The following is a 26,252-nucleotide window of genomic DNA, read 5'->3' on the forward strand; positions in this document are numbered from 1 at the left end:
TAATTGTAAATTTACAAACGTCCCCAAGGTGGTGGGGGTGCTGCCTTCTTTGTTTTTACAGGCTTTCTCACATTATGGGCTTGGCAAATAGGACAGGTGTGGCAGTACTGCTGAGCCACAGATGAAAAAGTTGGAGCAAACTAATCAAGTTTACAGTTTCTATCATCCCCCCTTTGCTCACATGTGCCATGCCATGGTGTATGCGAGCAAGATGAGGAAGAAGGACCATTGGGGCCACCAGGCGGCCATCTGGGGAGCGCCACAAATGGTCAAGGTGTAACAAACACCCATCCAGTCTCCATGTATGTTTCTCTGGTTCTGGCACCTGATCTTGGAGGAGGGGAACATTGTGAAGACTTGCTAATGGAGACTGGCCAGTTGGAATAGACAAAAACACATGCATAGCCTGAGGAGTGCAAATAGCCGCAGCTTTGGCAACAGGGAAGTCTTCACTATCTCAAATATTCTGGCAGATAATGGAGTACTAGAAGATAGAACTACTTTGAAACTATATTTAAAAAAATGCATTAATATCCTGAAGAGAGATATGCCAAGGCATTTTCTGCACTTGCACAGAAAATAAGTACTAAGAACTAGATATATTACTAAAGGCTGTCTGTTATGATATTGGGGCATAAAATGAATCCTCATGAGGTAACTTTCTTAATAAGAGTATCAGTATATATTGGTACTTTATGTAGCTGAGATAGATGAAGAAAAAAAGGTGGGATGATAGAGAATTAAAATCCTACAATGAGGATAGTGACAAAATTCCTTAGTTCAGGGTACAAGGAAATGAAAAAGTAAAGACCAAATGTTGATGTTCACCTTTTACAAGACTCAGAACAAGTTAAAAAGATCTTGGTTCTTCTCTACACTACCAACTGTGACAAATTTATTTAGCTGTGTAGTGGCTCGGAAGTTATCCTGGATTTTTTTCTCAGAGGAACTGAGAGATGAGATAAGGACCTTGAAACAAGATAAGAAAAGTAGTTTGTGCAGTCAGTGACCACATGCTATTTCATCACAGTTAAGAGCTGTTTGGGAATCAGAGAAGTTACACGGGTGTTAGATTTCAAGAAACCTAGATCTCTTCATCCCTCAGAACTTTCTAAGAACCAGCAGAAGTATTCACCATTACTGCCAATGTGGGAGAACACTAGATAATCTTAGAAACAACATAATTAGTATGCAGCATAATTATTGATCTTCTGAAATAAAAGAAAGCAAGGAGTTGGAGGTAGTACTTGGATTTCATGAGAGCCTGGCAAAATACAAACAAACACACCAAGGAGTTAAAAAAGTTTAATGATAAATGTTAATGTTGAAGTTTGGCCATTAGATGGCAGAGTTTGGTATGGAGTGTCCATACTTACCTGTGACTAATTGTTAGTTGTATTTTGAGGTTGTGGTAATGCCAGGAATCACAGCAACCTGAATTCTGAGTTTGTTGTTCGGTTTTCCTTAAACTGGTAACTACAGCAGACACGTGCCATTTACACCACAAAATAAATAGGTCTGCGACTCAATAATTTATCCTTTCAGAGTAGCTCCAGCGCATCTTCTAAATTATAGCTACACTCACCCCTGTGAGGGATGAGAGTGCCCATGTACACATGTATAATAGATATAAAACACATAAAAAGCAACTTATCTCTTCATAGGAGATTTGAACACAGCTAAAATTACAATAGTCCCTCAAAGTAAGAGAACTGATGCAGTCCTGACCTAGGAGACAGAAGTGGAAATACTAGAAGGCACTAGAGGCAGTAAACTCTGTATGGACTGCTACAAAGACTCAAGGACATGGTCCATGGAACAGATGGCAAGAAAAATAACTAGCAGTAATACACTTTTGTGTGGAAAAATTCAATTCCAAACAGACGATATCCGAAAACCCCAAAGTATTGAGTATATAATAAGTGTAATGAGAACAGCTCAAAAATGTGCAATAATAGGAATTATTTTAAGCCAGTACATCTTCAGATACTTTAATAGTAAAAAGGTCAATAGCCTGTCCCACTCATTGATAGGCTTCTGTGGGGTGGGAGGACCAGGAGGTGGTAGGGAGCTTTTCCCTATCACCCCGTGGCTGGAAAGCATGTCTTTGTGGGAGTTTTGGAAAGCTCCAGCTCAGTAGTTGTAGCATGCCAAAAATAACATCTGCCAGAGCCCTCAGTGAATTTTCATGACAAACACTTTGATGATCAAATCAGGTAATTAATATTAATATTTAACAATTCTTACCAATCACTTAGAGACACCTGAATGTTACTATCTGAAAAAAAATCCTTTATTCCTGTTTGATTTCAGACCATTTACAGCACAGCCTATAGATTCTGCTAATAAACAGCTGACAGTAGGTGGATGTGAGGTGTAAACCGATAAAATCCATAGCTGTAAAATTATGGTGGTTGCCAGCCTTATACATGACTTGCACCCCAGAGAGATCCCCACAACTCCGGTCATGCTACACTCTGAGTTCTTCATGCTACACTCTGAGATTTTTCCATAGTGGGGCAAGGGATGGTGGCAAATTCTCTTCCATTGATGGGATGATGTTAGGACGGGGTGGGTAATATATGGCTCACAGGCCAGATCTGGCTTGCCAGGCACTCTCATCCAGCCCACGGTGCCCCCCAGCGAATTGCATCCCACCCAGCCCTTCCGCCCACGAGGGTGGAAACAAAGCACCCATGTGCACAACCCCACAACACACTCCATTGGGCCTCGCTCCCACCGTCTTGGGCAGAAGGGCTCTGCCCAGCCAGCAGCATCCAGGTGTGAATCCTGCTGCAGCTGGAACCTGTTCACTCCTGGCAGCCGGTGAGGGGGTTGGAGTTGCAACTGGGCAGAAGTGGGAGCACAGCATGGAGCCTGCACCCAGAGGGGCAGCAGGAGCACAGAGCTCAGCTGGGCAGGGTGTGGGTGTGGGTGTGAGAGCAGGGCGTGTAGGGATGCCGCACATACTCCCCCCATGTTGTGCAGCCCCCGCTGCCGACAGCAGCAGCAGGTAGGGAGGTCAGGATGTTTGTGGTCAGTGTGGGTGCCCAATGGAGCATGGCTCCGGCTAGCGCTGTGCAGGTGTGGGGGAGCGCAGCCTGCCTAGCTGCCTCTATTGCTGGGGGTCCATGCTATGAACCTGTAGCTCTAGCACTCACAGCGTGGGAAGCCCCTTACTGGAGCCTGCTGCCTCCCTCACACCCTGCTGCACATGTCCCCACACTCTGCCAGGAGTGGAGGGAGCCCCACTCCCTGCTTCCCCATGGAGTTCAGTGTGGGGCTTCTCTGCTGCGAGTGTGGAGCTGCAGGCATGTGGCGCAGAGCTTCTGTAATAGAGACTGCCCGTGCTGCCAGCAGCTGGGGCTGTACACCATGGGGGGAGTGTGTGGGGGCCCCTGTACTTCCCACCCTCCCTCAGACCCCACAAACCCACAACCCCATCAACATATTCATATACCTCCACATAACCTTTGCCCCCCTACACAGCCGCACCCTCTCACAACCCTCCCCACACCCCACCATACTCACACACACCTCACACACCCCACCATACACACAATAATAGTGTGACACCTTATTTTTTAGTTATTATGTAATGCCTTCTATATACAGTGCACAATCACAAGTCATGACAAATATTTTTTGTAAAAAAATTTAAAGATATTATAGCAGGTGTTTGACTTCTAGTGTATGATTTAGTTTTTTTCTGGTTCTAAGATGGCAACCCCAAATGAGTATTGGGAGGGGAGGCAGCAAGGGCAAAGAACTTCCAGTGGCAAAGGTCAGGGATTAGGGGGCAGGACTTCTGGTCCTAATGTGGCAACCAGGGGGTGAAGCAACAGTCAGGGAACGGGGCTATCTTTGAGGCCCCGAACAGCTCACCAAAGCTTGGTAAGCAGCCCTCCACCTGAAATAATTCTCCACCCCTGTGTTAAGAGCTGTTGCCTTCCAAAAACTTTCATGCCATTTTGCCTTTGCTCCAGCCACATAGCTGTAAGATTTATTTACTATTTATTTTGATTAATTGTATAAAAAGATGTCACCCTTAACATAACTGGCTTAACTACTTTATTCAAACATATAATAGCAAATCTAAGCCTCTTGTGAATATCTAATTTCCTGTTCCACCTGATTAAAAGTCCCCATTTTTGCACAGTTAAATGAGACAATTTTTGAGCCTTGCAGAATGTCTGTTGGGGATATCATAACTTTCTAATATATTGCAAATCCTAGTTTTTCTCTGAGACTTTTGGGGCTTTACTAGACCAAGGCAGAAGTTAAAGTGATTGGAGAATGCCCTGAGCTATAACAAGAGAGCAGTAGCTCTTGAGTGCCTCTGGCAATCTCAACTGTGACTATATAGTTTGGGGGGAGAGACCGTCTCTCTTGTAATTTAGTAATAGATCATTTAGGGGTTTAAAGTGAAAACTAGCATGCAGAAACTTAAAATTCAGGTCTTGAATGTCTAGCAGTAAGTAATTTTGATGTGAAGTTCCACTACTGCATTTTTTTAAGTAGCTTAAAGGTGAACCATAACAAATGTCTGATTTTGACATGAAGAAAGTAACACAGTTGCTTTATGAAATGCTGAAAAATGACTTCTTAGTTATATTTGCCTAGCCTTAACAGCAGCCTCAGGCCAAAGCAGAATTTAAAATCAGTCATATCCAACCTTTTGCAGGCATGCCAAAGTTAAGTCCTGTCCCCCTTCCTGAGTGCCTCTCTCATCCTTGCCCCCAGGAGGTGCATCCAGTAGAGATTTGTCCTGGAATGGAGGGAGAGGCAGGGCTTGAGCCTCTGACCATATGGAATAGATCAAGGGCAGGACACTGCTGTGAGAAGAGGTTTCAGGTGTTACCTCTGAGAGCCAAGTTAAACCTCCCTTGGTCCTGCAACTGCCACAGTTTTTTATGGCGAGTCTCTAAAGCCCTGAATCTGGCAATGGCCAGGGAAAGGTTAATCTAGCATTTTGTGGTGACACTTGACACCTCTTCTTGCAGCAGTGATCTGACCCTGCTCCACATACCCAGAGGCTCTAGCCCTTCTGCCTCCATTCTGGTGCCTCCTTTTATTGAACACTGGGAGCTCATACACCACACATAGCAGTTGTCTATGACACTTGTAGCCTATGTGCTAGTGGTTGGTGACCCCGATTTAAATTATGAACGATGGCCTCACGCTGCCTATGTCAGTGATTCTCACTCACCTGGGGTGCACCCTAAAGATCCCTTCAAGGATTCTGTGAGATGCTACGCAATGTTAGCATTGTTAGGTTGCCAAGATGATTCACAAGATAAACTCAAAGTGATTTCAAATAAGAATTCATAGTGTTAAAAAAAATGTTGACCTGTTGTGGTTTTTCTGAGTTTTCTGCAATGGACAAATTGCTGTACTATTTTTCCATGGTCAAAAAATGAGTGAAAACTGAGAGCTGACATTTTCCAACGGGTGCCTTGAATCTAAGGTGGGGTGCCTTGATTCTGAAAAGGTTGAGAACCACGGGATTATGCCAGGGTCAGCCAAACTTCCCACTCTCTTGAAGACATTGGGGCACTTGTTCCATTGCCATGGTAGGATTAATTGGACATTCAGCTGAGTGTCATCATATGAGAACTACATGCAGTTTTGGATATTTTGTTACCAGAAACATGATGATAAATTAGAAATGTGAGGAGAAGCCACAAAAGACAAGTAGGGTGCTGAAATAATAGTTTCTGAGGAAACCTGGGAAGTTAAATAGCTTAGTTTAAAAAGGTGCAGAAAATGTAAAAGTTTCTGAGGGATATAACTGTTAGCAAGGGAGAAAAATGACTTAGTTATACCTCCTTGAACAACCCTAGGATTATAGCAGATGACTGTTCATCTCAGCTATCAATTCATTGTCATTTATCAGTGACACAAGGTTTTTCTTTTCTTTCAGGTACTTTGACATACCAGACAGAAACTGTGCTGCTCAAGAAAATCAGTTACCTTCAGTATCGTATCCAGGATCATACCCAAATTCCCAGTTTTCTCAAACTTTCCCAGCAATTTCAATATCTGTTGCCTCAATACCAGAAATGCTCAAAAAGGTAAGGGCAAATCAAAAACATTCTCTCAGAAGAGGTTGCCAGTTTTGAAAAAAGTATGTAACATTTAATGAAATCTTAAAGTACAAAATTGTACTTTAAGAAAAAGTACTGTTTTTTCATACTATTGTAAAAGACTTATGAACTCTTGAAATTTAGCAAATGAACATTATAAACTGAAACAATCTAGAAAGATAAATAATGAATACTATTGCAATTGTGTGTCAGCAGTGTGAAATGGCTCACGGCAATCTTCCACAGAGATACGCAGACCATATGTCTGTTTTTCCATTTTAGATTTTATTTCCATAAAATATGTATAAGTCAGTAAATAATGTTGATACAGTCAAGTGACATACTCTTCTATACTTACTTTAATTACTAGTATGCAGTGTTTCCTGTATAAAGTTTTCCAAAGAGGGAGAGCTGTCAGCAGAATTGCTTTTTCATTTTCTCCAGTAGTGTTACTCATCTCGTTGACATAGGTATTGTTCTATGCCAGCAAGCTCAGGGAAAAAATACTAATTATTTCTGTACTGACTGTGAGAACTGTGTGTCAGCTAAGGTTGAGTAATATCTTTCCTGCCATAATTTATATTAAAAGCATTTTTCTCAGTGATCAAACTAACTTTCCCATAAGCAGAAATAAACAATGGGTGGGTGACTGAAGAAAAAATATTCAAGATGGAGGACTAATATTTACTATCTGAATGTATTAGATTGTAGGACTAGAAGAGACCACTGAAGTCATCTAGTCTGACTTCTCTTGTAACACAAGCCAGTAAACCTCTGCAAATAATTTCTATTGGAGATCTGTAACTTCTGTTTAAGCCATAGCCATTTAAAAAAGACATTGAGTCTTAGCTTTGAAGATTCAAACTACTTCTGAAGGGCAGTTTTAATTTCATAGATTTCATAGATTTCATAGACATTAGGGCTGGAAGGGACCTCGGGAGATCATCGAGTCCAGCCCCCTGCCCAAAGGGCAGGAAGTCAGCTGGGGTCATAGGATCCCAGCAAGATAAGCATCCAATTTACTCTTGAAGGTGTTCAATGTAGGTGCTTGAACCCTCCACTGGCAGACTGTTCCAGACCTTGGGGGCTCGGACAGTAAAGAAATTCTTCCTTATGTCCATCCTAAAACGGTCTTGCAGGAGTTTGTGACCGTTCGACCTCGTCATCCCTTGGGGCGCTCTGGTGAACAAACAATATATGACTAATATTTGCATTCCAATTAAAACCTGAGGTCAGCTACCCATTAAGTAGCTCTTCCACTTCTTGCTTTCCTATTATTGTTGGCAAAACCAAGAACTGAATGTATCAAAAACAAGCAATAGTTTGCTGCTTACTTCTTCCTGAACTTTAAGGTAAACATACATATTCTTAATATACAATTCAACACTGTCACAAATCCACCCCAAAAGAAAGAATGATTTTGGGGTTCAGTGTGTCTTGTGCAGAGATTTTGGTTTTATTCTTGATTTAGCAAACCTCACGTTTGGTCTCTTTCAAAAGCTAATAAGCGTATTCATTTGTATCACCTTTGCTGAATTATGTTATACTGTTTGTATGCATCTCTGCTATATACATGTCTGAAGAACTGTGGTATGCAGGCTGGATGAATAAAGGGAAGGCAAAACTGTTAGGTATCTCTGGCCAATTGTGTTACAAGGCCAAGAGCATTTACCCATCCCAGACACATAGCAGAAAGGGCTCTCGTTAAGTCGGGCATCCAAAATACAGAGATTATCAATCTGCCAGTAAGGAGAAACATCTGCCTCACAATAACAAGTATATTTTGAGAAGCTGGGCCATGAATATGGAAATTTCAGATTCCAGGGAGGGGGGAAGTTTCTGCAGGCTCCTCAGCAAATAGAACAATACTGGTGGGGGGCTGGCTTGAAAGTACTTAGGAGCTCTCTGTTAGATAGTGGGGGGTCTTTGGATTTTCCTACACCTTCAGGTAAATCTATGTCCCCAGTTAGAGACCTGGTAGGGTCAGCAGATAGGCTAATATCTGGAAATACTGGTAAGACTTGATGAAGGACTGTGGCGTAGCCAGATGAAGAGGGTAAGAAATTGTATCTGTTATTTTTCATTCTGTCTCCAAACAATATGATCAATTTTTCTTGTACAATTCTTTTCTACTACATAAATTGTTTTACCAATTGCCTGTGATAAAGCATGGTATCAGAGCAGGTGATATTCTAGCATGCCTCTTTTATGGAGAGGGGGGCACACACATTTTTCATGACCCAAAGGGAAAGCAGCTGGAGCTGGCAAAGTTTCCCCTCCTGAAGCTGTGGAGTCTAACATAAGGGCAGTGGAGCTGAGCCTTGCTGGGTCCAGAGTCATCCCATAGACAAACCTTAGCTCAGGGGTGGGCAATTATTTCAGCTGGCAAGCCACTTAAGTTTTGGTGAGCTGTCAAGGGCTGCAAATGTAATATATTTTAGAAAATATTTTAACAAATTCTAGATAAAAAACAAATCATGTACTAAAAATCAAATATCTATAACATTTTAATTTTATTTCAGAAAATAATTTTGTCCTGATTTGAATAATAGCTCAAAATAAAATCTTACTCTTGTATATTGTGGGAGGGATACGTGTATGAGGCAGTGGGGGGGATGTGTGTGGTGTGCAGGAGGCTGTGGGTGTGGGTGTGTGTGTGTGGTGGGGGGGATGCCCACACGCTAGGTCCCAGGAACTGGCCCAAGGTGGGGGAAGGGGGAGCAGGGGCCACATGCAGCAGAGCTCATCAAGGCAGTGCAGGACAGGTGTAAGTGCAAGTGCGGTCCGTGCCCCCCACATTCGGCCTGTGGCTGCCCTCATGGCACTTCGCAAGAGGTCAAGCCCTGCCAGGTCCTGCTACGAGCAGCTTGCATCACGTGTCTGCCCACACCTGCCCTGCACTCGCAGGCCTTGGCGTTGGCCAGCATGCACAGCTTCCCAGTAGAGCTGCTCTTATGCTGCTGCAGGTGCCTGGGTACTGCTCAGCTCCCCCTGCCTCCAGTGGCTCCTCCTTCTCTTTTTCCACCCTCTCCTGTCCTTCCTGATTAAGCTAAAGCTTCTATACAAATATTTAAGTTCCAACACATCTGTCATAATGATTAAATCATAATTTTGGCTATGTATAATGATTTCAAGTCCTTCCTGTTTATTTTAAGAATCTTCATTGCTCTCCACTGAACAAGTTAGAAAGAATCCAGTGTAGAGCAATTAAAATGACTTGCAAGGAAAGGTTGAAAGAACTAGTATTATTTAATCTGGGAGATTTGATAACAGTCTTCATATTGCAGCACGAGAATATATGTAGAATACTAGGAAGAACTTTCTCATTATGAAGGTAGTTAAACATTGGTATAGGCTACCTAGAGAGGGTGTGGAATCTCCATCCTTAGATGTTTTTAAGAGTAGCTTCGATAAACATTACTTTGGGATGGTTTAGACAGGGATGAGCTTGTCTTGAGCAAGTAGTTGGAATGGGTGACCTCTTGAGGTCCCTTTTAGCTCTGCTTTGCTGTAATTCTATGATTCTACTCCTGGTATTTGTATAAAGATATGTCAGGTGTTTGGCATTTATTTGTTGTTTTATTCCAAGCTGTGGACATGTGTGGATGAAAATGTTAGTTGTACATGAAAAAGCAAGGTATAAATATCTGAAAACTATTAAGCAAGAAGTGAAGTTTTTAATATCTTTTTTTGGACCAAATGAATGGTTGAGAGAGATGTTAGGCTTTGAGCACAGAGTGGCCTTTTCAGGTCTGGGGCTTACTGCTTTTCGTAGACTTGAAGAAGGATACTTTGTGCATAACAGTTTGTCTAACATCTCTGCCACCTATATAGTTGATCCAATAAAAGATACCACCAAAAAAGCCTTGCTTCTTGATATTTCCAGAACCATGATGGCTACAACAACACTCCAAGTCTATTAAAAACTACTAGGCTTTTATAACAGGCTTCTATAACAGTCTAGTAGATACTTATTAATTCTTTTGGGTAAGTACATTAATTGCAAAAAGCTGTTTTTGCATGCTCCATTAATGGGCATGCCAATCAACGTGGCAGAAGCGAAACCGGAAGTCCCACTGTTCGCGCCTCTCAGGTAACTGGCGTATTTGGTTATCTGGCACCCCCATTCTCCAAGGGAGCCGTATAACAGACCTTTTACTTCAGTTCAAATGCACTAGCATGACTGCATCTTTAATGCCTGCGTAGACCCACCTTTAAGATTGCTTGAGTTCATCATGCAATAACCTATGTTATATGAAATTTACTATTTTAACATTGAACAATGAATATCAATAGGAACTACATAATTATTATGAATGAACTAAGCTGGGAAACAATTCCATGAATGTTTGACTCATTCTTTTCATTCCCAATGAAAAGTAAATCACTTGAGGTCCATGTCACAGACATGTTTATATACTTTTCAGTCAAACTTTAATTGAACAAGGACGAAGTGTTTTCGAAGTCTGGTTCCAGAGGACCCTAGATTATGAAAAACTCACATAATCTTAAAATATAAAATGTGCACAGATGGTCTTTACAAGAGGAGAGGGGGTATTAATCAAGTTAGCTAAACTTGAGTGAAAAATGCATAAATCAGGTCCTGTGGCAGATTCATTTCCTTTCCTTTCCTCTGTTCTTGTGACAAGGTATTTAGCAGAATTTGCAGATTCACTGGAATCTGACAGGCTGCACTATGAGTGCTTTTGCTATGGTGTCAAACTTGTAACCTTCAGGTTGTCAACAGTGCACATTAATACCTGCACCACCTCAATCCTGATCTTTACTGAAAATGAGCAAATTAGCTATTCACTAACTTCACTCCCACTTGTACTACCAGACACTAGGCTAGCAAAAAGCTTGGTGCTGGATGCACGTGTGCAAACATAAAAGTGCTTTTATCATCTTATTTTATGTTGTTGGTGTAACTGTGCTGAAAGAAAAACTGTTATTGGCATATCCTGTATCTACATTAGGGCTTTATAGCTAAGGGGGCTGTAACTGTAACAATAGAGGCGCTGTAATATAGACAGACAGATCCTTGGTCTTTCACAATCCACATGCAGATCCTGTTCACTCTGAAGAAAGATTGCAAATAAATCATAAACTTTAGAAGAAATTTCATCACAAGAACTCCAGCTAACACACTTCACTTTAATTAGCTTTTTCTAGCAGCCATTCAAATTTAAAATAACCTTTTTTTTGTAACTCATGTTAACCTCAGTCTTAACCACTATCCCCTCTAATGCTGCCTCCATCCTTTGTGTGCAGGTGTGACTTTGGCCAGGTCTAAGTCACTACAAAGGCTGTCTACACTATAAAGTTTTGCTGGCCCAACTGTGTCAGATAGGGGTGTGAAGATCACAGTCTTTGCTAGATAACCCCCTGATATGCTAACAGAATAGGGCTTTTGCAGCTTTGTTTAGGGAGGTGACATACCCTCACCCAGGAGGGATGGACGACATGCTGCATCTGTGCTAAGGAGCTTTGCTGACATCATAGATGCATCAGCATAACATCATAGCTGTGTCATCATAGTTGCAAAGTCTGTGTAGCATAGAAAGAGCCTGAGTAATTTTTCAGGCACAAACATCTGCACAAAGGTTTTTAGAGATTCTGCATCTAGATAAGTGTTCTCACACCTACCCGCTAAATGGAGAGAGCTGGGTGGAGTATTTCCAGCACTTAAGCTGGGTGTGACTACAGAAACTAGTCTATTCTGATTCCTTTTCAAATAACTGGAATGAGGTATCAGTGTACTTGATTGCTACCTTTGCTGTATTACTGAGCCTACAATTGGCACAGCTCACTTCCTTTGTCAAGATGATAACTATACAGTGTCTGGGATGGTCTCGCCTTGGGCACTGTCTTCTGTTTCCTCAATTTGATTTCTGTCTTGCTCAGAGTAAGACAAAGGAAGACAATCACCTCAGCTATATTTGTCCAACATTTTGTCTCACTGCATAATCATCTTTTGTTTTCCATAACATCAAAACAAAAATGCACTGAAGAACCCACATCACTTTATTTTTCTTCAAGCTGTGGGGACTTTAAGCATTTTATACCCTCTTGTAAGAAACTTCCAGTGCCAGAGCTAAGTGAGAGGGACTGGGATTGGTTCTCAACTTCTAACAGATTGCATAATTCACCACCTTGCAGAAAATGGAAAGAGAGCTTCTGACTCAGAGAAGGCCAGTCTCCACACCTTTCAGTAGGTGAGAAATTTCAATGACAAATCCACCTTCCTGATCCTTCAAGGGATTGAGTAGATTAGTCTTTCTTAGCAACCACAACCCAAGAAAGCTTCTAAAATCATTTGAAGCACTCCACAACAGCATCCTCACATACTTTAAGTTGTAGAGCTGATGGCTTTCCCAGTGGCCCACATTTCAGGATTGAGAGGAGGAAGGGTCATTCTCTAACTTGGAATTAAGAAATCTGAGCCTAAACCTTACTAAGAGGGTCTCAGATGAGGACTGGGAGCATTCTCTTGCATATATTGTCACACCCTTGGGCACGTCTACACAAGACGCCAACTGCGCCATAGCCAAATACTACTACTCAGTAGCGCATTACAGCACGGACAGTGCTAATACACTACTGCACAGTATTATTAGGCTACTGCACAGCAGTGTCACTTAAGAAACGTTTGCCAGCAGTACTGCGTAGCAGTGTCTCATGTAGGCACGTCCCTTGAAGTTTTAAATTTAGCTCCAGGAAATCACCAAGCTGCTCCATTGTTAAAACCTGGGAGAAATAAGACTGCAACTATTGTCATCAAAGGAGATGGGCATTTCTGCAAGCCTGCTTTGAACCTAAAGAACTACCTGGGTAGGGAAAATGAATCAGTTACTAACAGTATTTGCTTTTGCTTTTGATCTGCTTTTGGCAGTGAAATATGCCTCGTATTGGCTGAATTTCCAACTTCCTATGCCAAGCATCACATTTACAACAGGAGAAGGATATTTGTTTCATTCTCAACATGGTAAAAGAAAAACCTACCAGGGCTGTAGCTCAGCTTTTTTTGCCTTAGTTTAACTGGAAGAATTTGGATATGAGTAAATAATTGAGTCTTTCACAACAGGGAGTACCCAATATGGCTTTAGGCTCTGCCACTACCATAGTTTACATCTCACTTCAAACACTCTCACCACATCTATTTTTTTCCATGATCCTTCTGGGTGTGGTCCTTATCATAAAGACACTCCAAATCTTCTAGCCCTCTTTCACAAAGTCATTAAATCCTGGTGCCTCCAGCATCCATATACCCATTCTTGCAGACTCTAAAGCAGTGGTTCTCAACCTTTTCAGATTCAAGCAACCTCTTGTTAGAGTCAGGGTACCCCTTGGAAAGTTCCAGCTCTTAATTTTCACTCATTTTTTTACTATAGGAAAGTAATAGAGCAATTCTTCTGTTGCAAAGAGCTTAAAAGGAATACAATAGGGCAGAATGTTTTTTATGCTATGGATTCCTGTTTGGAAGCTCTGGCTGTCATTGCTGCAAGGAGCCGGGGCCCCCTGCATGCACGTCCCTGCCTGGAGCGTGCAGGCTGCAGATTGTGGCTCTGGAGCAAGCTGCCACGGTTCCATGTTCCCAGCAGCTCCACAGCAGCCCACTGCACTGCTCTGCTGCCTGCACTGCCAGTGTAGCTGAGGCCTCCATGGAGACCCGCGCAAGCCATGCGGACAGGGGCAGATGGGAAATGGAGTCCCCGGCTGACCAGATCCAGCTCGTGGGCCAGATGTTTCCCATCCCTGCAGTAGATTCTTTCATCCACACCACAATCTTTCTGATCAAAACAAAGTTTCCTTTATATTACCCAGCAGACTTGTGTCCTAGTCACATGGAGCAATCGCATGACACCCCAACCCTTAATGTATCCCCTTAGTCATTCTGCTTCCATAGGGAAGAGAGCTAAACCTAGCCCAGTTGAGGCTGAATTACAACCCCTATAGAGGGCCAAATAAATAATTTCCCATTAGCAAGCTCTTACTATAACTGTGTGGGTTGTGGGAATGGAAAGATAGGGGAGAGTGAATGAAACTAAATGACATAAGATGTAGGTCATACAGAGGGTCTCTGGCAAGAGTTTGGAATAAGCAACACAACCAACAACAGAGAGTTTAGTAGAACACCATTCTGTTGGTTTGCAACGTTTTAATAAATTAATTTCTGCCTTACTGTTGTTAATGCTTTGCAAACATCTTTTTTAAATTCTTTATTATTTCATTGGTATTTTAAAATACAGTACAAAAATCAGAAAAACATATACATCAACTATACATGTAAAACCAAACTGTCACAAACAATACATAATACAAAGAAAAAGAAAAAAAAAGAAGGGGAAGAGGAAGGGATGGAAGAGGAAAAGAGAAGTGTTCAATAAGCAACAACCTAGGTACCAAAATATTCAAGACTTCCTTCCAAAGTGCAAACTTTTTGAAACAGTGAAGCTTGCTAAACATGACTTTCTCCACAGATGCCAGTTGTACTATTTCATTGTACCAGATTTCAGTCTTTGGAGATGTCCTGCTTTTCCAATGCAATCCAGTGTGTTACTAATAAGACCTGCTTTGAGAGTGCAGTTTGAGGGGGGATTGGATTTTAATTCCTCGGGGATGTACCCAAGGATACACGTATTTGCAAAGGTATCAGTGCTCTGTTCAAAACCATGCTAACTCTAGTTATAATTTATTTCCAAAAAGGTAATAAAGTATGACAAAAACAGGTGACCAGATCACATCTCCAACATGTATCTGCTGGCAGTATATTCATTTTTTTTAATTTAGAGAGAGCTCAGTGCAGATGGAAAACGATCTTTTGTTGTATAAGACAAAGTCTAAGATCAGTTGTCAATGTCTGAATGTTGTGAATTGCTGATTTCCACTGGGATTCTTTCATTTGGATACCTAGGTTTCCGTTCCATTTCAGTCTTAAATACTCTGTACCAGATCTGTTATGCAACATTATATTTTCATAGAGTAAAGGCATAGGATGGGGAAGAGAAGCAAATTTCAAGGCAAAAAAAACTTTCCAAAATGAGAAATTGGACATGGTGCTTTATTCAAATGTCTTTTTAGCACAATTTGTTTCTTATGATTGGACCATCATGGTGAGATTTGAGGGAAAGAGTGATTTTAACCACTGTTAAAACGGCAGTCTTTTTTTTTACTTGATAATTATGAAAAATAAACATTTTGGTTTAACTCCCTAAAGGAGGGCTACCCAACTTGCAGGGGTTAATTTGCATACCATGGCCTCCTACCTGGGCACCACACCACCCACTGCTCTGGTTGCTGCTGCTGCTGCCAGGGTCTCCAGGTTCTCCCTCCCCTCCTCTGGCTTTCATTTCCTGCCCCCCACCTGGGGGGATAGTATGGCCCCACACGGGTCAGTGAGCTCACATTGTGGGGGGCATCTGCATGGTGTGGCATGAGGTGGTACATGGGCATACCACATCAGGGGATGCTCACATGGTGCAGTTCAGCAGGGAGGGGAGAGTGGGGAGGTGCCAGTGGGGCTATACAGCCCCTGATCACTCTGAAGTTGAACAGCCCTGCCCTAAATCATTACAATAGGCTGGAGAGATAAACAAAAAACAAAAAACCCTCCCCCTCGTTTTGGTCCTACTAACATGGACAGGACTTCTTCATAGCTGAGAAAGGATTTATAATATAGTTGGTAAATATTTGATTTGTTCAGCCAATTCTTAAAAGCTTAACATTTTTATTAGATGCTTAGCAGTGTGTCATGCCATGTTTGGCAGCTGTCTGCAGTGATTAACATTTAGATGTCATAGCAGAATTATTCAATCAATACTCAAACATATAATTAATAATCTTCATTTTAAAATTGCTATAAAAAGTAAAAGTAATATTAAAATCCTCAAAAAGAATGCAGAGCTGGGAGTATAAACTGTTTCAGCACCAGGCAGTTTAAAACACTGCAACTCCTCTCTGGAACCATTCTGCCAGCAGAAGTCAAGGAGTTACTCAAGTCCATGTTATTTAATATTACCAACACTGTACATAAAACTGGAAAGAAGACCTCACTTGAAATAGTGTTCTGTAACCCTAGCTTTACTGAAGTAAGTGGGTGCGCTGCAGCTGATTTAAATGGAATCAGGATTTTACCCTTTGGATTACATAAGTTTTGGGATACATAGTAAAGAGTTCACCTTGTGATAAGAAGCTTGTTGTACCACTCTCTGTGCTGTGATGAAAGGGGCTCTGTTGGGCCTACCACTGTATCTAATGGTGTAACCCCGGTGGTACTCCAGCAGGTACCCCCTCGCCAATTGAAGGGATCAAAGCAGGTGCGCAAGCACTGTGGGAGGTGTAGGGACTCTCCTCCCCTATAGAGCAGAGCCAGACCACCAATGGGGACTTAACCATATACCTTTTAATACTGGGAACATAACAGGCATAAATCAGAGGGTATAGTGGACACTACAACGCTCCAAGGGGGCAGGATTCAGCAAAGGTTAGACACTTACAATCACTGACGAAACAGGGTTAACAAAATATAAAACTCAAACAGCAAAACAAGCAATACGGGTTGGTGAAATATACAAAGGGCACAAAATGCAAAATGTCAAATGACAAGGAAACATAGGCCTAGGTACCTGGAGGGGGAGAAAACACAATGGCCCCTTTCCCCTGCAAGAAGATTTGGTTCTTGTTAGCTCACTCACACCAGGTCACCTCAGCTAGGACTTGAATCCAGCTCCCTGTGTGGCAGGCAGGAACACTACCACACAGCCACCACTGGTGTCACTGCTCCAGCCTGCGTGGGGTCTTGACCTTCCCGGAGCCCCAGCCTCACATCAAGCTGCCTGGTCTCTGGAGGAGCTGGAAGCAGAGCTGGGAACCTCTCGGGTCGCTGCTCAGATCCTTGCTGGAGCTGGGGACCTCTCCTGCTGGCTGCAGCCTCTCCTCGGGGATCCTAGAGCCCAGTGGGGAGCCTCTCCTGCCGGCCACATGCCGCACTGCTCAGAGTGCCACTGCTGCCTGCAGGTCCTGCTCTTTCAGGCTCTTCTGGGGCACTGCTCCAGCCCCACTGGCTCAGCTCTGTGAAGCTCCTTCCTTGTTGTCCCTCGCTGGTCTCTCCCCGAGTCAGCCCATGCTGCCCCTTTTATCCCCCTCCAGGTGACCCAAGGGGCCAATCAGGACACGGAGAGCAGGGTGAGTCTCTGGGGCCTGGTGCGTAAAGGGAATCCCAAGTGCTCCAATCATCTTTTACCCCTTCAAAACCCCTGGGCCAAATCATTACCAGATTGGTGAGGAAAGGGAATCCCAAGTCCTCCAATCATCTTTTGCCCTTTCAAAACCCCTGGGCCAGGTCACTGCCAGCCAGCCCATCACAATGGTCAGATCTGTTACAGGACTACTCTGGAAAAAGTAACTGGAATACCTTGTGTGTGCTGTCACCTCTCTACTTGATATGAACCAGGACGCAGAGGACTGGATGTGCAGAGGTTCATACGGATGTTTACATTTAAGAAGTATAGGGAAAAAGAACAGTGCTACAAAAGAAAACTTAGAAAGGAGAATGAGTTGCATGGGTAGAGATCAGGCAAGGGTACAGAGTGCTTGTGTTCCAAGTGGAGAGATGGATCACCCATAGCACACTATGGCTAACAGGCAGTAGGAATGAACACAAATGCTGTGTGATGTATATCCAGTAAAAACAAAGAAAAACATTAAACATATATTAATTCATGAGCAGGGGCAAGGAGTAACACACAGTTCATTTTGGAATCCATGGTAGAAACAGCAATCAACAGATAGAGCAAATTAGACTTCAATGGACATATCTACACAAAATATTTACTGCAGGGCTGACCAATTAGCTCCACAGTAAACATCTTGTCATCTACATGTGCAGCCCTATTAGGCCGTAGGAAACTAATAAACTCTACAGCAGGTTAGTATCCTGCTGCAGAGTTTTTTCATGCATGTGTAGGTGCTGACCTGTCTAGCTGGGACACAAGGGTGCTTCAATGCAGGGGCTGCCTGCCAGCTAGCCTTGCATTGAAGCATGCTTATGCCCCAGCTGTGCCCTCTGCAGCACATTGAGCCAAGCTGGAGCAGCCTCAGGCTGGCAGGCTGATCCCCTGAGTCCCCTGCTAGCCAGGACTGCTCTTACCCAGCTCAACGTGCTTTGGTCCTGGGCCCACGCTTCTCGGCCTCTTGTGGGCTCAAATCAAGAGCAGTCTATGCTTACCTGGCAAGGGAAGCACCATGACCACAGAGGCAGTCTTCCTAGTCAAACTGGGGAAGACCAGGGATAGTACCTGCTAAGGTAATGTATAGTAAACCTCCCACTTATCTGCTGGAGTGGAAAGGTCTTGGCTTTAAGCCCACTTTATAAAAATGGAATACTCCTCCCTGGCTTGCCCCTGAGGCCTTGCAGCTGAGGGCAAGCAAAACTTGGGGGCATCCGAACCCCAAGCCTCCAGGCTTGGGCCTGCAAGTAGGATGCCTGCCAAAGGTTTTAGAAAAATCTGAAGCCCTGGATTGTGGTGAAGGCTGTTTGCCGGTAGTAGGGCCACTTATGTTTCTGGCTTGACTCTTGGATTTGGAATTTTTTTGGCTAATTTTGCTTGGAATAAAGAAAATTTAATTTAAAAAAAACATGGTACCCAGGAGCAATAAACTATATGTGAATGTATTACTGTGCATTAATATACACGTGCAGATGTGCCCAGTATATGATATTACCTGGGAGGAAGGATCCACAGATATTCCAGCTTTTCACATTAAAAAAAGAAAGAAAAAGAAAACAGCATTAAGTGGAGAAGACGAAGTTAAATTTTTAAGATTCTTTCAGTTTTAATAACTTAAGATACTGTCATTTAATGACAGAGACAACAAATGCCAGTGATTCAGTTGTAAATCCTAAAGCCTCCCTTTAAAAGTAGCTTATTTCAGCAGTGCAGGATGTACCTGTCAGAATTCTGAAATAAACCAGCAGGATAGTGATCTATATCGGTAGGTCAACACACTGAATGCTTCTCCAGGTGACAGGTACTTTTTGGTGATAATCTTTTATTGGACCAATTGTGTAGTTGGGACCAGTTTCTAGCACTAAGTGCCCTTCCTCAAGTCTGGGGAAAGAATCAGGTACAACCATAAGCTACATACCAGATACAACAATGGCTTGTGTTTTAACTCCATATGGAAAAGATTTTCCATCTCCAGATGACAGCAGGCTGCCATCTGATTGCTGGGGGAAAAAATCTTGGAGTTTATATTCACCGAGATCCTTTTTAGGTTGGTAATCCCTTAAAGCACATTTTTGTTGGTTGCTTTGTGTTTGTGTTGGACACAGACCTAAGAAAAACAGAATAATACCAGTTGAAAGAACGGACTACAGGGCATATGAGAGAAGAGAAAATAAAATATGGAGCTAGGAAAAATAAGGTAGTATAAGGAATCAGAGCACCAGTGCTGGGCCAGACCTGAGGGTGACCAGGGGGAGGAGGTTTGGGGGGAGGAAGGAACACAAAAATAGTAGCAACTCTGCTGCCAGCCTTGCAGCCATCACTGCCATAGCCGCATAGCTAGGGTCAAGTTTAAATCATGAGCCCAGGTCACTAATATTGTGGCCCGATTGTGGCAGGGGCTGCCATTTTCATGCTCAGATTGTGGTGCACCCTTCCTCCCCTGCCTCCCCATAGTCCCTAATTTGGCTGAGGGGGTAGGTTTAGGGTCAGGTTTAATTGTACCAGCAAAGGCCTTGCTCCCAAGACCTCTGCTGTTCAAAAGCCTAGCAGTCCAGAGGAGGGGAGAAGGGGGTCACAAAACAGACAGGGGGAGGAGAGAGCTTGGGGATGGGTAGGGGATGGACTGTTTGCTCGTCTGGGTGGAAAAGCTGGGGCACAGGGGGCGGGGTGTCTGACGGCTGTTTAAGAGATGGCCCGGGCAGTGAGTAGAGAAGGGGCTGTTTGTTCCTCCACGTGTGTGTTCTCTCTCATTGCCTTCAACCCCCAGCACTCCAGTTTTCCCACCTTGGAGGAGCAAACAGCCTTTCCCCTACCCAGTGCCAGAGCTGTCTGCTAAGGCAGCCCCTAAGTGTCCCCAACCCCACCACGCTCCAGTTTTCCTTCCCTGAGGAGCAAACAGCCCCATCTCTACCCATCCCCAAGCTCTCTCCTCTCTCCATCATTCAGGGCCCTCAAGCTTCCAGTTATGTCGCCAAAACAAGCCAAGACATAAAAAGGAAAAAATGCTGGAAGAGGCAGAAACTCCTTGCTGCCAGAGGTAGAGCTTCCTGCAAGTTGCAAAAAGAGAGCACTAGAGCAATTACTCCATAAAAATTCCCACTTTAAGCTATGATAGGATATATGAGAGGCCTACCAAAAATAACTCCTACAAATAAAACAAGGCATCAAGGTTCTAAGTAAAGAAAAGCAAACAGTTTCTGGCATTAAGGCATTTTGAGTGATCTGTAGTCATGATAGGCATGTCTGATGTCACCTGCTCCACCATTTTCCCCTCCAGGACTCAACCTCTAGTTCCTATTGGAGGCCTGATCTATTTCCTGTTTCTGGCCAAGAGAAGTTATACTTTTTGTAGCTTTTGAAAACTCTGAGCTCTTAGCCTTTAACTTAATTTATAAGACATTAATAATATGTTTTGTGCAGACTACATGCCATTCTTAATACTCTGAGAGAAACCAAGCCAGGGTCTGCCTTCTGGGTGCTGTATCTTTTAGCACAGTTCTGCCCAGATTTCCCAAGACACACTGATATAAACATAGTTCGGTGATGTGGAATGTGCAGACACAAAAATGTGCATGTTTTATGGAAAAGCTGCTATGTGGACATAGTTCAACCACAGAAGTCCTGCAAACTATTTACAAACACCCTTTTGTACTTTTTTGAGGTAAAAAGTTTGGTCACCGATGCTGCATAAAATCAAAAGATGTCATCATCATTCACTAAAGGCTTCCTCATCTTTTATCCTTGAAAACAATTAATTCTATGTGTATTATAGTTCAAAAGAGAGTTCTCAGCCAGAGCCTTTGTCAGACAATTGCTCAACAAAATTACTACTCTTCTGCTGACTAAGCTGATGGTATCATTACAAGTTTCTCATAGTTGCTCCTTTTTTCATTACCATTTCCAGCTCATTACCATTTGTTTTACTTTTGAACCATGAATTTATTACATTGATTAAAAATTCTCTTGTGTTGCCTACTTTCAATGCCACTTAGGACCTAACTCTTGCACTTCCTAAACATTAACATTATTCCATGTTTACTTTGTTACCCTAATTCATAGAAGCATTAAATACTGCTTCTCTCTAACTCTGTTTATGCTGCTCTCTAGTGATGAGTTCACCTTTGAGCTACAATGTTTGAGACTGGTTGGTAGCAAATATTTAGTGTTGGTAGAGAACAGGAATAGTGGAAAAGGCAAATTGGAAGGGAAAAGTCACAACTTTATTTAGCATTTTCTCTTCTTGACCTGTTGTTCACAAACAGGAAAGAACTGGTGGAGAATGTAGTAGTGGATGGCAACTTGAGCAGCAGCAACCACAAGATGATTTGAGTTCAGGATCTTGAGGAAAGGAAGAAAAGAGAGCAGCAGAATAAGGACCCTAAGCTTCAGAAAATCTGACTTTGACTCACTCAAGGAACTGATGGGCAGGATCCCCTGGGAGACCAGTCTGAAGGGGAAAAGGAGTCCAGGATTGCTGGTTGTTTTTTAAAGAAACCTTACTGAGAGCACAGTAACCAACCATCCCGATGAACAGTAAGACTAGCAATATGGCAGAAGACCAGCTTGGCTTAGCGGGGAACTCTTCAGTGAGCTAAAACACAAAAAGGAAGCTTACAAAAAGCAGAAAGTTGGACAGACAACTAGGGAGGAGTATAAGAGTGTTGCTCTTATACTCAGGAATAACCCTGTTAAAGAGTGTTAACTTTTAAATTAATGTTTTAATGCTTCTTGTTCTAAAATTCAGAAATCGATGCTGATCCAACCATATGTTACACTGACCTCTACCCACACTTGCATGATATTCAGAAATTAAAACAGAGAACTAATACATGTGCATATTTGTGATGCTCCCTGGAGGTGCTTGCATGCATGAACCAATTAATTCATTATGCAGCTGAATTAATATTTATTTGGGAAAGATGTTATCTTGATGGGAAAGAACACATAAGAATGTTCTTCAAGGCTAGTAGCTGGGAACTGGAAGTTTCAGCAGAATATCCCTTAATAACATTAGCAAGATTTTAAATGGTACTTCAGGTTATATTTATTTAGCAAACAATATTTAATAACTGTGTGTAAGGATGAATAATTTAAGAACCTTAACTAAAAAAAAACATAAATCAATGCAGCTCATATTTTTCTACAGAACTAACACATGTTTTGTGACACATATTATTTATTTTATACTCAAATTATTATATGTATTTTTGGAGCTCAAAATAAAAATACCCATCAGTATAAATCTTTTTTATTACAATACTGTCTATAAGAAGGTTCCCTTATGTAATGGTGCATCCTAGGCAATATCGATATAATCTCAAGATTTAGGGGCTTCTTAACTTGTCTTTGGAGCAAAAGGTTGTGGATACACTTAGTTTTCCCTGACTGTATAGATGAGTGGACCTTGGGTCACTCCTGTCTTCTGTCTCCATCCATGTGTGCCCGATCCTGCTCCTCCCAGTGTAGGGGTTGGCACCTACAGCTTGCAGAGCCTTTTGATCCAAGGGGGACTTTACTGGCATTTGGTAGTAGAGGACTTCAACAGCAGTTGCTTTCCCTGTGCTAGTGAAGGAAAAAATGGAGGCAGCAAGTGCTTGCACATGGAAAAGTGGCAGTAGTGGGCACTCTCTCCCTGCCACAAGGAAAACCAGCAGGAACAGGTTTACCATGAGATTGGCCTTGACACAATTATAAGATCAGGGTAATTTCAAAACATTTTTCATTCTGTACAATGTCTGTGTATCAGAATGTATGTCAAGATATAGACCATCCACAATTTAATTTAATTCTTCGTAAAAAAAATCAATCTGGATTACATATTTAAAGCACTCTTGTAGACTAGAAACCTGCAGAATGCAAATAAATAGTGATTTTAATTTTGCTTGTGTACATTTTTAATTGACCTACTCAGTTTTGAACAGCTTTTTTATTGTGTCCTACTAACAGTGGATTTGGTAACTCTCTGGTAATGAAAACTCTGGATTTCTTTTGTTTCTCTCATAATAAGTTAATTACAGGCTACTTTAGAAACAAACTGGTGCCCCCATGATATTTGCATATCCTCCAAAATGTTGCCTGACCTGCTCAAATATCATATATTTTCAGGAGGAGTGTAGGGCAGCATTGACAGCAAGAATTTACCATAAAGGGGAAAGGACAGGTCAGCTGCAACATTTGGAGAGAGTTACCAGTGATTCCGGGCAGTTTAGTTTCCAATGAATTACAGATTCAGCACTTTAGAAGTGCTGCCTATAAGGAATAACCAGGAATTCTATCCTGAGCCCAGGCATTTCAGAAGACTCAGACCAGCTGTTACTTTTAATGGGATATAGATGGTTTTCGTATAAAACTTACTATTTTTCTTATTACTTTAATACTGGGACAGGGCCACATCAATCTGGCTTCAAACATTGAAATAAAAAATTGAATAGTTTGTGGTTACACCCTGTGGCAGGGAGAGGAACCTAATGTAAGAAACTGTCCCAAGATTGAAATTTTCTGTCGGTGGGATTAGCTCATTAGTAGTGTAAGAGTGATATCAGACCTGATGAAGAATGTCTTGCAACTGAAAGCTTGTCTAACTCTATCCCAACTATGCAGTTGGTCCAATAAAAGATATCACCCTAAGAAATCCATTGCTCATTAGTACAAACATTTTCTGCTTTCACACTACAAGATGATTCTTTTCCTCTTTTCCCACTTTCAAAAATTATACAAAAGGGGCTCACATAAAGGCCATTAGGAAGGGTTTTTTTATTATAGGGCTAAATTACCCTTCTTATACTTCAAGACTTGCTTACACGATAAAACTATTTAACATGATATGATTTCATATAGGCTAACTTGTATTATGGAACGTGATATTGTTATTTAACCGTCTTGTGACAAAGTATTGTACCTCCTTACTAAAACAAAGTGAGGAGGCCTGCAAACTATAATGTAGAGTAGAGCTGTCCAACTGGTGGCCCATGGGCCAAATGCAGCCCACAGTGGTTTAATGTGCAGCTGCTGAGTTCCTACCTGTCCATCACTCCCCCTATCACTCTGGTTGCCATTGTTGCTGGGCTCTCTAGGCTCCCTTCATCTCCCTTACTCAGCTTTCACTTCCTGCTCCTGCTGCAGGGGGCAGGGCAGCATGGCCCACAGCTCCAGGAGAGCCCGTGGCATGGTGCGGTGAGGGGATTGCTTGCATGCTCATGTTTGGAACGCAGGGGCTGCCACCTGTGCACTCAATGTAGCCAGGAGGATGTGTGCAGCTTGGATCTCCAGGGCTCGGTAGTGTGGCCCCCACTGGAGTGGGCAGTGTGGCCTGCAGCCTTTAGCCCCTTGGAAGTTGGACAGCCCTAATGTAAAGCACATCCCTGTATTCAATTTTTCACCTCTCCTTAATTTGCATCCAGATATATATTGTACATGGGTTATATTTAATAAGCATGTCTTAAGGTGTGTGAGACCTGAGACTGGTTCTGCATTTCCCTGCAGTCTTTAGAGTGAATGTAATTAGTGAATATAGATATTGAATGCATTGATATATATAGATATTGATTCTCTTGTTGAATGCAAGAGTGCTGTAAGGGCAGTATCAGATTGTCTCCGTCACGGGGAGAAACAGAGGGGCAGACCCCGAGGAGCCAGGGGGGAACCCTGGGAGCAGGAACTGACTAGGGAAGGTAAAAGGAGAAAGATAGAAACAGAAAACTTCTTACCTGTAGCGGGAGCCACGGCAAAGCTGGAAATGGCAGTGGGACCTTGGCAGCTTGTTAGCCGCGCCTTTATACAGCTGCGGCCGGCTGAAAAGGCGGACGGCAGGTACCGGCCAGGGGATATAAAAAGAGCTTCTGGTGTGGAAATAGGGGAGAGACCTGCAGGAGCACCAGCCGGGAAGTCTTACCTGGAGCCCCCACACGGGAAAGAGCATGGGAAACTGCCTCTCGCAGCACAGGAGGACACAGTGAAGCCCGCCACGGGGAAGACGCCGCCAGCAGCAACGCAGGGCATGAGGGATCAGAGACACCTCATCTGGACTGGGAACCAGGATCAGGGGACCAGGAAGAGCTGGAAGAGCTTGAAGCCCGGGGTTACCACCAAAGAGCCGGAAGAGTCAGCAGAAGCCAAAATACCAGATCAGGTGGGACCGTAGAGGGCTCAGGAGGGCTCAAGAAGGTGCCCCAGGTGGGGGACGAAGGGCACGAGCAGTGTAAAGGGCGGCAGAAGATGGGTCCCAATGGTATAGAGCCGCCCTGACAGGAGATGTGGGGAAGACATGCCGAGAAGGACCACCAAGGGTCCAGCGAACCCCTGGCTGGGCAAAGAGAGGAGAGGAAGACGCCGTACCCGGCAGTCTAATCTGGACCCAGTTTAGGGCTTGCTAGGGGCCTTAGGGGCCTGGGCCTGTTGTTGTAGGGTAAGCTGTGGGAACATGCGGTAAAAGGGGCAGAGGGCCTCTCTTAGTATCTTTATATTTCTCTGTTGTTGGTATTTTTTTTTTTTTTTTTTTTACATTTCCCACTTTTGGAGGGGTTGCTGGATGAGGAGCCCAAGTGTTGGTTAAACCCACAGGGAGTTTACAGTCACAGGAAAGGCTAGACAGCCGTGAGGTGCAGTGGGTGGAGTTTGGGTTTGACCCGGCTGCCCTATAGCCCATTTCTGCAAGGGGTGCGGAGCGTCAACTGTTGGGGACTTGGCTGAAGGACATCAGGACTCATCCAGGTGAGGTGTAAGGGCGAGTTAGAGGGGAGGTGCAGCCCCATAGAAGATCGTTGTCCAGTGGTCTCATATGTGAGAGACCCCCAATAGTTGGACTCCCCACCATTGGGATAAGATACAAAGTCATGGCAGGCGAGATTGAGGGAGAGACTATCTGGGGAAGAGACACCTACTCGGCAGGACCACAGGGACAGACCGGCAGACAACCCAAGCATCCGGGGCCACATGGCAC

The 26,252-nt window shown here is 43.1% G+C and overlaps 1 protein-coding gene across 1 annotated transcript in view; it reads left to right on the forward strand.

Annotated features, from left to right (window-relative positions):
- Positions 1 to 26,252, forward strand: part of CRYBG1 (crystallin beta-gamma domain containing 1) — a 146,783-nt gene that overhangs the window by 42,439 nt on the left and 78,092 nt on the right. The window contains exon 2 of the mRNA XM_090037365.1: positions 5,924 to 6,074. Coding sequence (XP_089893491.1) covers positions 5,924 to 6,074 — 151 coding nt within the window. The remainder of the gene's footprint in view (positions 1 to 5,923; positions 6,075 to 26,252) is intronic.

Source organism: Crocodylus siamensis, chromosome 1 (assembly GCF_052110815.1).
Source record: "Crocodylus siamensis isolate JL-2025a chromosome 1, ASM5211081v1, whole genome shotgun sequence".
NCBI classification, from domain to species: Eukaryota; Metazoa; Chordata; order Crocodylia; family Crocodylidae; genus Crocodylus; species Crocodylus siamensis.